Source organism: Phocoena phocoena, chromosome 11 (assembly GCF_963924675.1).
Source record: "Phocoena phocoena chromosome 11, mPhoPho1.1, whole genome shotgun sequence".
Classification (NCBI taxonomy): Eukaryota; Metazoa; Chordata; class Mammalia; order Artiodactyla; family Phocoenidae; genus Phocoena; species Phocoena phocoena.
The window spans coordinates 58,567,812-58,577,990 of record NC_089229.1 but is presented as its reverse complement, the minus strand read 5'-3'; the positions used below and the strand labels follow the sequence as shown (position 1 = coordinate 58,577,990).

The 10,179-nt window shown below is 48.1% G+C and overlaps 1 protein-coding gene across 1 annotated transcript; it reads right to left on the bottom strand.

Annotated features, from left to right (window-relative positions):
• MIP (major intrinsic protein of lens fiber) lies at nt 1–3,678 on the bottom strand. Its single transcript, XM_065887000.1, has 4 exons — nt 3,276–3,678; nt 2,622–2,786; nt 2,102–2,182; nt 1–361 (listed from the first exon to the last, which is right to left on the bottom strand). The coding sequence occupies exons 1-4, from the start codon at nt 3,633–3,635 to the stop codon at nt 176–178; spliced, it is 792 nt and encodes a 263-aa protein (XP_065743072.1). The 5' UTR covers nt 3,636–3,678; the 3' UTR covers nt 1–175.
• Nucleotides 3,679–10,179: the final 6,501 nt, after the last annotated feature.

Sequence of the window (10,179 nt, the reverse complement as noted above, 5' to 3'; positions counted from 1 at the left end):
GAATGCAACTTGAAAGATTTCACACGGCAAAAGGCAAAAAAATAAAACACACACATAAATTTAAAAATAAAGAAGTACATGCCCCTCCCCACAGTCTCTTTCTTTATCCAGGGAATGGCTCAGCCCCTCCATGTAAACCCAGAAGCTTCCTATTCCCTCTATTCAGCTGGAGCTTTTACAGGGCCTGGGTCTTCAGTTCAACAGGTTCCCCTGTGCCCTCTGGTTGTCCATTGGAGTCACTGGGCCTGGCACCCTTGAGAATAGACAGTCTCTCAGAAACACTCTTGAGCCGGGGGAAGAGGAGAAAGTCATAAAGGAGACTGCCCAGGCCTGCTCCAATGATTGGGCCCACCCAGTACACCTGCAGGAAGAGGAAAGGAATAATCAGGTTTGGGGAGGGGACCAAGAGCAAGGCTGCTCTGTTTCCAACCCCATTGTTGTAAAACACACATCCTGCACTTGGCAATTACAGCTGGGCACTATTTAAGTAGAAATCAGTGTTTGTTTATTTTAAAACTTTAGACTCCTGCACTGCCTGCACCACAGAACTTACCATTTCTTTTCCGACTCATTAAATTATACCTTTATCCCACACATTCTTAGCACGTGTATATTCTATTTTTTGCTATAAGTTTGTACTAGTTTCCATATTGCTTTGAAAATTTCTTTTTAATTGTGGTAAAATACACATAACATGAAATTTACCATCTTAACCATTTCTAACTGTACAGTTCAGTAGTGTTAAGTATATATGTGTTCTTGTGCAGCCCATCTCCAGAACTTTTTCATCTTGCAAAACTGAAATTCTATACCTATTAAACAACTCCCCATTTCCCCCTCTCCCCAGCCCCTGTTACCTACCATTTTGCTTTGTTTCAATAAATTTGACTACTCTAAATACCTTGTATAGGTAGAATTATATAATATGTGTCTTTTTCTTTTCTTTTTTCTTGTTTTTGGTTGCTTCTGGGTCTTTTGCTGCCTGTGGGCTTTCTCTAGTTGCAGAACTTGTGGGACCTCTCTAGTTGCAGAGAGCGGGGGCTATTCTTCATTGCGGTGTGTGGGCTTCTCATCGTGGTGGCTTCTCTTGTTGTGGAGTATGGGCTCTCGGCGCATGGGCTTCAGTAGTTGTGGCTCACAGGCTCTAGAGCGCAGGCTCAGCAGTTGTGGCGTATGGCTTAGTTGCTCCGCGGCATGTGGGATCTTCCCGGACCAGGGCTCGAATCCGTGTTCCCTGCATTGGCAGGCAGATTCTTAACCACTGCGCCACCAGGGAAGTCCCCAATATGTGTGTCTTTTTCTGATTGGATTATTTCACTGAGCATAATGTCCTGAAGGTTCCTCCATGTTGTATATAGCTTGTATAGAATTTGCTTCTTTTTGAAGGCTGAATACTATTTTATTGTATGTATATACTACATTTTGTTTATCCATTCATCTGTGAGGGACACGTGGATTGCTTCCACATTTTGGCTCCTGTAAATAATGCTGCCATGAAAATGGGTGTACAACTCTGAAAAATTTTTTGAATTATTTTCATACGTTTAGCTGGTATATGGCCAAACAACACAAAAATAGCCAATTTTTATTGAGGACTTATTCCATATCAGATTCTGTGCTAAATATTTCACACATATAATTTTCACATTTATTTCTCATAACATCCCATTTTGTAGTTAAGGAAACTGAGATGCAGAATGATTGAGTTATTTGTCATGGTCACACATGAAGCTAATAAAGTGCTAGAACTGGGATGAAGCCCAGGCCCATTTGTGCTCATACATATCCTGGTCTCTGAGAGTAGAAGCTTCTGTCTGCCTGATCAGTATTCTGTCCTCTTAGCTCCTAGTTTGGAATCCAGTGAATACTTAGTAAAAATCCCTAACTAACTAGTGAAGGAACAATATGAACAAGAGCCTATCTTTCTAGCAAAATAATGAATCCTGCTCACACAGGCATGCAAACTCTGTGCAGCCCCCTTAGCTGAGTGTTGGTAGAGCAGTCAACACATCCAGATGGAAAGCAGGAACCAAACCTGGGAACCTGCAGTCCACACCCATGCAGGAGGGCCTCAGGATCTTGCCCTTCTCCTCTCACTCACCCAGTGGTTGGTGAAGTTTCTGGTAAGAATGGCAGGAGCAAAGGAGCGGGCAGGGTTCATGCCTGCACCAGTATAATACATCTGCAAAAGACACAGTTGTAACTGAGACACTTCCCACCCACTCCACCCCGGCTTCTCTCCCACCACCCACCTGCCCACCAAGGGTTGGCAACTTGCCTCCAGCCAGCAGCAAGTAGGGGAGAACAACCTGCATGGAAGTCCCACAGTGGGGTGAAGTCACTAATGCCCCATCTGGGGACAGACTATGGATCCCCCAGCAAAACCCACATCTACCCATGATGCATGCCTTTCCACCTTGGGGTCAAGAAGGACTAGATAAAGCCATCACAAGAGAGGAGAATAGGGACTTCCCTGGCAGTCCAGTGGTTAAGACTCCGCGCTCTCAATGCAGGGGCATGGGTTTGATCCTTGGTGTGGGCAGGAAGAATGCTTAAAAGTCAACAAAGGCTTGGGGGACCGGGAATCCTTAAACAAGAAGTTGCTCCCCTCTCCTGCTTACCCCAAAGAGGTGCCCCAGGGTGAGGGAGAAGCCAACGGCCAGGGCCACGGAGCCCAGGCGGCCATTCCGCCTCTCGTCGTATGTGGCAAAGATGCAGAGCACGAACTGGAGCGTCAGGAAGATCTCCACTATGGTGGCCTGGCCCACACTCACCCCAGGGTGCAACTGGGCAAAGGAAGAAGAAGGGGGGCAGTGCATTAGGGCTGCCACAGCCTTACCTACTCAAGGCTTCCCCGGCAGGAACCCCCTTACGGCATCCATTCCGTAGAGAGGAAGGATAATACAACCTCTTTCATAGTAATTGTATTTGCTCCTTAATTTCTCCTAATAATACTCCTTCATAGTAGAAATAAATGCACCCACTAATATGGATGAGGAAACTGAGGCCCCATAAGGTAAAATAAGTTTCTTCAAGAACCTGCAGGAGTTGGAAGAAAAGCTGGGACCTGAACTCAGGTCCAGGGCTCTATGACTTCCTTATCCCTCCACAGCACCTGTGATCCTCCCCACCCTGAACACACACACACACACACACACACACACACACACACACACACACACTCTGTCCCAGACCCCTGGGGAACTGATCTACCTGCACTTCAGGAAGGAAGTCAGGGCACCAGGTTCCCCCAGCCCCACTCAGCCAACCATTACCGTGTTAAGTGCTAGGTTTCCTCGGACGGCAGTCGGGGTAACACTGTACAGCACGGCAGCCCCAGCCACGGCTCCCAGGAGTTGGGCTGCCATGTAGCAGAAGGCACGGAGCAGGGACATCTGGGAGCCCACAAGGAAGGCGAAAGTGACTGCAGGATTGACATGGGCTCCACTGATGTGGCCCACAGCCTGCACCAGTGTAGCCAGGGCCAGGCCAAAGGCCAAAGCCACCTGCAAGATATGCAGTGGTCCAGGGGCCCAACGCAGTGAGGCCCCTAGCCCGAAGAAGACATAGAAGAGGGTGGCAAAGAACTCAGCAGATATGGCCCTCCAGAAGGAGGCTGACCGCAGTTCCCACATGGCACGGGGGATAGGCACAATGCCTGGGTCCCTGATACCCCCCTGGCCTGATCTGGATGGACAGCCCCCTTTATAGAGGACTTCTAATCCCTGGGAGGGGCAGGCTGAGGTGGCTGGCCCAGCCTCTTAACCCCTTCACAGCTGCAGAGGGCTGGAACCACTCTTGTGCATCGGATAAAGCTGCTGCATTTTCCCCTCCCTCCTCAATTGGGAGATGAGCACAGCCATGGGTGTGAGGGTGGGGATAGGGTCAGGGCTCATGTCAGGCTCTGAGAGAAAAGGACTAAGAACAGGGGAACTGGAGGAATCTGTCTTTCTCAAGTCAAAGTTGGGGTTCATAGTCCTGACTGACATCTATATTAGAACATTCCTCAACTCTGCTTGGGAGGTTAGTGCAGCTGAGTTCACTTCATGGAGTATTTGACTGCTCCTGGGGGCCTCCAGGTTCCTCTGAACAAGCCGGGGTAAGGGTGGGGGTGGGGATCAAGAGTGGGGTCCAGCAGGGAAGTTGGATAGTTGAAGAGAATCCTTTAGTTCTCTGGGATTAGAGGGCCTTCTCCCATTGGCTGGTTTGGGCTGGAATCTGTGGACCCTGCAGCTCTGGGACAGAATAGTTCTGCTGCGTCTGGCTTTCTCTGAGCCCGGGTTCCCTCCCCCTAACCCATGCCAGCACCTCCCTTTCCAAACCCTCAGCCTGGCCTTTTATTTTTATTATCTATCTATCTATCCATTTATTTTTTGCCACACCGCACAGCTTGCAGGGTCTTAGTTCCCAGACCAGGCATTGAACCTGTGCCCCCTGCAGTGGAAGCTTGGAATCCTAACCACTGGACTGGACCACCAGGGACTTCCCAGGCTGGCCTTTTAAACCACAGAGATAGAGAGCAGGAAAATGCTATCTTCCATGGATAGGCTGAGAGTGGGGTTGGGGAGCTGGGGAGGGGAAAAGGGGTGAGTAGTTAAATCTCAGACTCAGTTTGTACTTCATCTTTCCTAACTCTAAGATCGTAGCAGGAAGTACTGAGAGGAAGGAAACTGAGTCATGCCTATGAAGCAATGGGAGTGTCTAATTCCTCCTAAACTGGCTGTGATCAGGACACTGGAGTCCTAAACCTCTATGCCTAGGGAAAGGTCTGGGGGTGTGGGTATATGGGGAAGCAGGCTGGTCAAGGAGAGAGGAAAGGACAAGATGAGGAAGAAAAGCTTGGGGAAAGAGGTTCAGTTGTGGACAGGCTTAGTGAGGGACTTGGGATCTAGAGATGGGGGCTGTGTGGTGGCGGAAAAGGCTGAATGGGACACACTGATAGGCTCCACCATCTCCACATTGTGGCAAGTCACAGAGATCACAAGCTGTTCCCGTGTGAAACACTGGAATTGGGAGTCACATATAGGCTATTGAGAAGGGGATGTCATGAACAAAGGACTATTCTGTGCAGTTGAAATCCATAAAGAATAGCAGTAACAACAAAAATCCTGGCTTTACCACTTTCTAGGTGGGGAAGTTACCCCACTAGATACAAACTCCAGGAGGGCAGGGACTTGTCGATTTGCATGCAAACCCCATGCTTGACACACAGTATGCAGTAAATAAGTATTTGTTGAATAAATTAATGTAAGCTCTCTGAGCCTCAGTTTTCTCTGGATCAAATAAGGTAATGTAGGTACAAGCCCAGGATGGTGCCTGGCACAGAACAAAGCACTTAATTAATTGGAGCCATTTGATGAGGGTTTTATCAACAGGAACCATTAACCCTATAGCCTCTTATAGTAAGGAATAGAAGGGCAAAGAGCAGCTAATTTGGTGCCCTTGTAGACACCAAATAAAATGGTTAAGTTTCCTTATTTGGAGCTACCAACCTCTCTCCTTCACTCTTTTTAAAAATTAATTAATTAATTTTGGCTGTGTCAGGTCTTCGTTGCTGTGCAACGGCCTTTCTCTAGTTGCTGCGAGCGGGTGCTACTCTTTGTTACGGTGCGCGGGCTTCTCATTGCGGTGGCTTCTCTTGTTGCGGAGCTTCTCTAGGCGCCCAGGCTCAGTAGTTGTGGCACGTGTGCTCCATAGTTGTGGCTCACGGGCTCTAGAGCACAGGCTCTGTAGTTGTGGCGCACGGGCTTAGTTGCTCCGTGGCATGTGGCATCTTCCCAGACCAGGGCTCAAACCTCTGTCCCCTGCATTGGCAGGCAGATTCTTAACCACTGCGTCACCAGGGAAGCCTGTCCCCTTTACTCTTTATCAGATGTTGATAAGAACCCCACGGAGAACTGAACCCCAGCCTATTTCCTTTCACATCAGCCTCCCTACTTAGCTGAATGCCAAACTTTCAAACTAGGGATGAGCTCTCAAAAGCTCACATGAATTTTTGCATATCTTTACATGTAATTAGCATACACAATGTTTTCTATTAGCCTAGCCTCCTGAAGGAAAAAAAAAAAAAAAAAGCTGTGTCTCCCTTGAGGAATGGAACCCAGCCTTCCCCAAGACTGCTGCTTGGTATGGGTGGGGTTATCTATGCCAGTACTCCAGAAGTCACTGAGAAACCCACTGCCAGCCTACCTGGTCCACCTGCTGGTGAGCCACAGCAAACTGGAAAGTGGAGAAGAACTTCATGCCCTGGCCCTGGCCTATATAGTTCCTCTTGCTCATCTGGAAGGGACCAGAGATGCTAAGACCAGGGGTGGAGGACACATACATCCCTCCCACTGGCCCACAGCTCCCACCATCTATCCACAAAGGCAGCTTTGAGCAGAATCTGCAGCAAGTCACCCAAATTCCTGAGCTGCTGAGCCTGACTCATTGGCCTATTGCATCGTATTGAGTGGCTTAATGAGAGGATGCACAGAGCAGGGCTGCCCCCTCTTTTGTTCATTCTGTAAAGTCCTAGCCGTCCACCCTCCTTAACTACCTAATGTCGTCCTACTCAGGGAGAGGGGCTGCTGCTTACCTGAGAGACCAGCTAAGCTGCAGTCACCCATGGTAGTACCAGGTAGAGGAGGACTGAGGCCAGGATGGCTGCTGTGTCTGGGCCAGAACATAGGATACCCGCTGGAAAGGGTCAAGCCATTGGGCCCAGAACAGTGCCAGTGGCAGGGCCGGATTTGTCTGGGCCCCACTGACCTCATCAAAAACCTGTGCCAGGCTCACCATTACCAGCCCTCCAGGCAGGGGGTGAGAGACTGTGCCTGACACGGAGCTCCCACTGGGGCATGATGCCCTAAGGACAAACCCCATAAAGATCAGGGTATCCAGGCCTTCAGCCAATACCTCTCTCCAAAATCGCCGGCTCTGTAGGTCTTGCGGGAGAGGAAGGAGAAGGGAAGGCGGCAAGATCATGCTGTCTTCTCCCCACTGTTCTCCCACCCCTCTCCTCCTTAACCTCTCTCTGTCCCCATCCCCTTTAACAAACTCTCCCAACCAGGCCTCAGCCTCTTCATTCTGTACCTACTGACCCCCAACCTCCTGTTGTGAAAGGAAGGAAGAAGGACTAAGAGACAGAATAAGGAAGTGATCAGAGAATAAGGCCCCCTTGGTTGGACTGGGATTTATTTTATTTCTTGTTTTACTATTTTTTAAAATTCTGAGGCAAAATATTTTTATATTTATTTATTTACTTTATTTTCTTGGTTGCGTTGGGTCTTAGTTGTGGCACGCAGGATCTTCATTGCAGCATGAGGGATCTTTTGTTGTGTCGCGTGGGCTTCTCTCTAGTTGTGGCATGCGGGCTCCAGGGCCCATGGGCTCTGTAGTTTGCGGCACGTGGGCTCACTTGCTGAGGCTTGCGAGCTCAGTAGTTGTGGCACGGACTTAGTTGCCCTTCGGCATGTGGGATCTTAGTTTCCCAACCAGGGATCGAACAAGTGTCCCCTGCATTGGAAGGCGGATTCTTTGCCACTGGACCACCAGAGAAGTCCCTGGACTGGAATTTAATGGCAGAGAAGAGGAAATGTCTTGGCTTCAATAGGAGAAGGATGGAGTCTATAGAAAAAGATGGTGGTTTCTCCTCTCTCCAGGAATCTGACCTCCCAGGTCACCATTTTGCCAGCCTGGTCTAGAGTCTCTGTTGGGTGTCCTGCTCCTGTTTGGAGACTGCTATTCTAGATCTAGGTGGGTGGAGTTGGGAGATGAGGAACAGTTGTTTCAGGTACTGGAGAAAGAGGCAGCCAGAGAGATGAGAGCTCTGCTCCTGTGTCAGGGAACATCCCTCATCTCCTTCCTTCAGCCAATACAGAGGAGCCTCATCCCTCAACCTGCCACCCCTAACCCCAGTCACTGCCCTTTCCAAGGCAGCCTTCGACATTTGTACTCACACATTCTCACACCTAGGCATCCACTCTCCCCAACCTCGGCGTTTTTCTCTCCTACCAAGCTTTTCTTCCTCCTTAGCCCTTCAACCCCAGCCTCACTGAGTGAGGGGCTGGAGCTTATAATGGCTTCAGTCAACCAGAGGTACTCACAGTGAAAGGAGACTCATTCTTTCACTCCCTAATCATCTCTATGAACCTGGGTTTCAGGAGCCAGAGAGGTAAAGAGGAAAGCTAATGTGTGGATCTGTAAGACAATGAAAAGAATTCCGGGGAAGGGGAGGTAAGGCCGTTCCCATCCCTCACCAGAAACAAAGTCAACCAGTGAGAAGGTACCAATGCTGAAAGAGCGCTTGGGCCACTGGAATGGGCAATGGAAAGCACCTGTGAGGAATTGCCTGGGAGTGCAGGGGATTCTTGGGGTCAGAACTCGGGATCACCCAGGACACACCCTAGTTCATCTTTGGCTTCTTTTCTGGCTAGTTTGTTCACTTTTTTGCTACCACTCTACTCTATTCTTGTATTTGGGGCTCTTTTCAAGGATTGCCAACGAAGTTTACTTCTAGATTCTCCACCTTTCTCTCTTCTGGCCTTAAGTAAACATATAAACATTTTTGAAGTTTTTTCCACTAGGAACTGCAGAAATGGATAAAAGGGATTTGTAAAGTAAGAAACTTGGGGTAGTTACAGAGTTATTTTAAGTCTTACTGGCTTGTGGTAGTAAACATCCTGGAGTCTCATCTAGCTCTACACTTGATTGAGTTAACTCTTGGTTACTAACCATCAGCCTTTCAACCTATTTATATTCCTGGAGCTAGTGATCCTAAGTTTACTCCCCTCTTCAATAAAGAAGGCCTGATTTCTGTCCCATAGAGGTGCCATAGGAAGCATAATCCACACTACTAGGGATCAAGTGAGTCTATAAAGCTTAGGGAATCTTCAGGCAGAGCTACTGGTCTTGCTTCATTTCTCCACAGTGGGTCCCATGTGATTACCCACTACCTTTCTGAAGCTACTCCCTAGCCAGCCTGTAACACCAGGACCTAAAGAATAACCCAAGTTTGAGTTCCATAAAAATATCTACTTTACTGACCATACAGGATTGTAAGAAGATCAGATGAGATATGCCCAAGCAATATAAACAAGTTGGCTGCCTTAAAGTATAAATGAACTGATTCATGAATTAAACAGATATAAACATGATTTATGATTATTTAGTATTGACCACCCTCTCTAACAATTACAATGTGGTTGAACAGCAATATGGTCCTGAGGGGCTGGGTGACCATCCATCTCTGCTTCTACCATGTGGAATCTCTATCCCAGCCCCATATTTAGAGTGCCAGGTCAGCATGTAACCCAACTCCATTGTGTGGACAGTTTCAGTAGGACAAAGGCTGCAGCATAGCACAAGCTAGCAGCCCCTTTGGCTAGCTCCTGATGGCCCCCCTTCTCTCTCTTTCTCTGGTTATGCTTTGCTGACTGCTGACTCCTGGCAAAGCCCAGAACAATCACCAAGCTCTGAGTGCATCATCCCTCTCCCACTCATAGCACTTGGAAAAGACCAGGACCCCCACATGTTAGAAATGGGGTAATCCAAGAAATAAAGAGTAAATACACTAGCCTATCCTGTCCTTTCCTCCTTCACTACTTTCTTTCCTGTGGAGTCAGATACAACTCCAAGCCAGGCAGACCAATGCTCACTATGGGTCAGGTCCTGTTCCAAGCACTTTATATGTGTTATCTCAGATACTGGTATTCCCTTGGATTGCACCTTCAGTTTATTCCCTAATTACTCTAGTTTGCATCCTCTCCTTGGATGACTTCATCTAAGTCATCTCCTCCCTTGAAATTTATATCCATATATCTATGGAATGGTTTACCTACTTGGGTGTCCCACTGACCACAAATTCAGCCTGTCCAAAACTGAACTAATTATTTTCCCCCATCCAAACATGCTTTTCCTTCTGTATCCCCTCATTAAGTCAGAAACCTATGTATCAATTTTCCTTCCCCCATCCTCGCATTCCCATCTAACAGTCACCAAAGTTCTATCAGTTCTACCTCTTGGATAGCTGAACCCACACCATGTCCCACCTAACTCTAGTGGCCTTGGACCCTGCTTAACAGTTTCTAGTCTCATCCCCTCCAATTCATTCTCCATGTTGCTGCCAGCCTGACGTTTGTAAAAGTACCTGTAATTTGTCACTTCCCTGTGTTCCCTTCAACAGCTCGTGAATGTCTG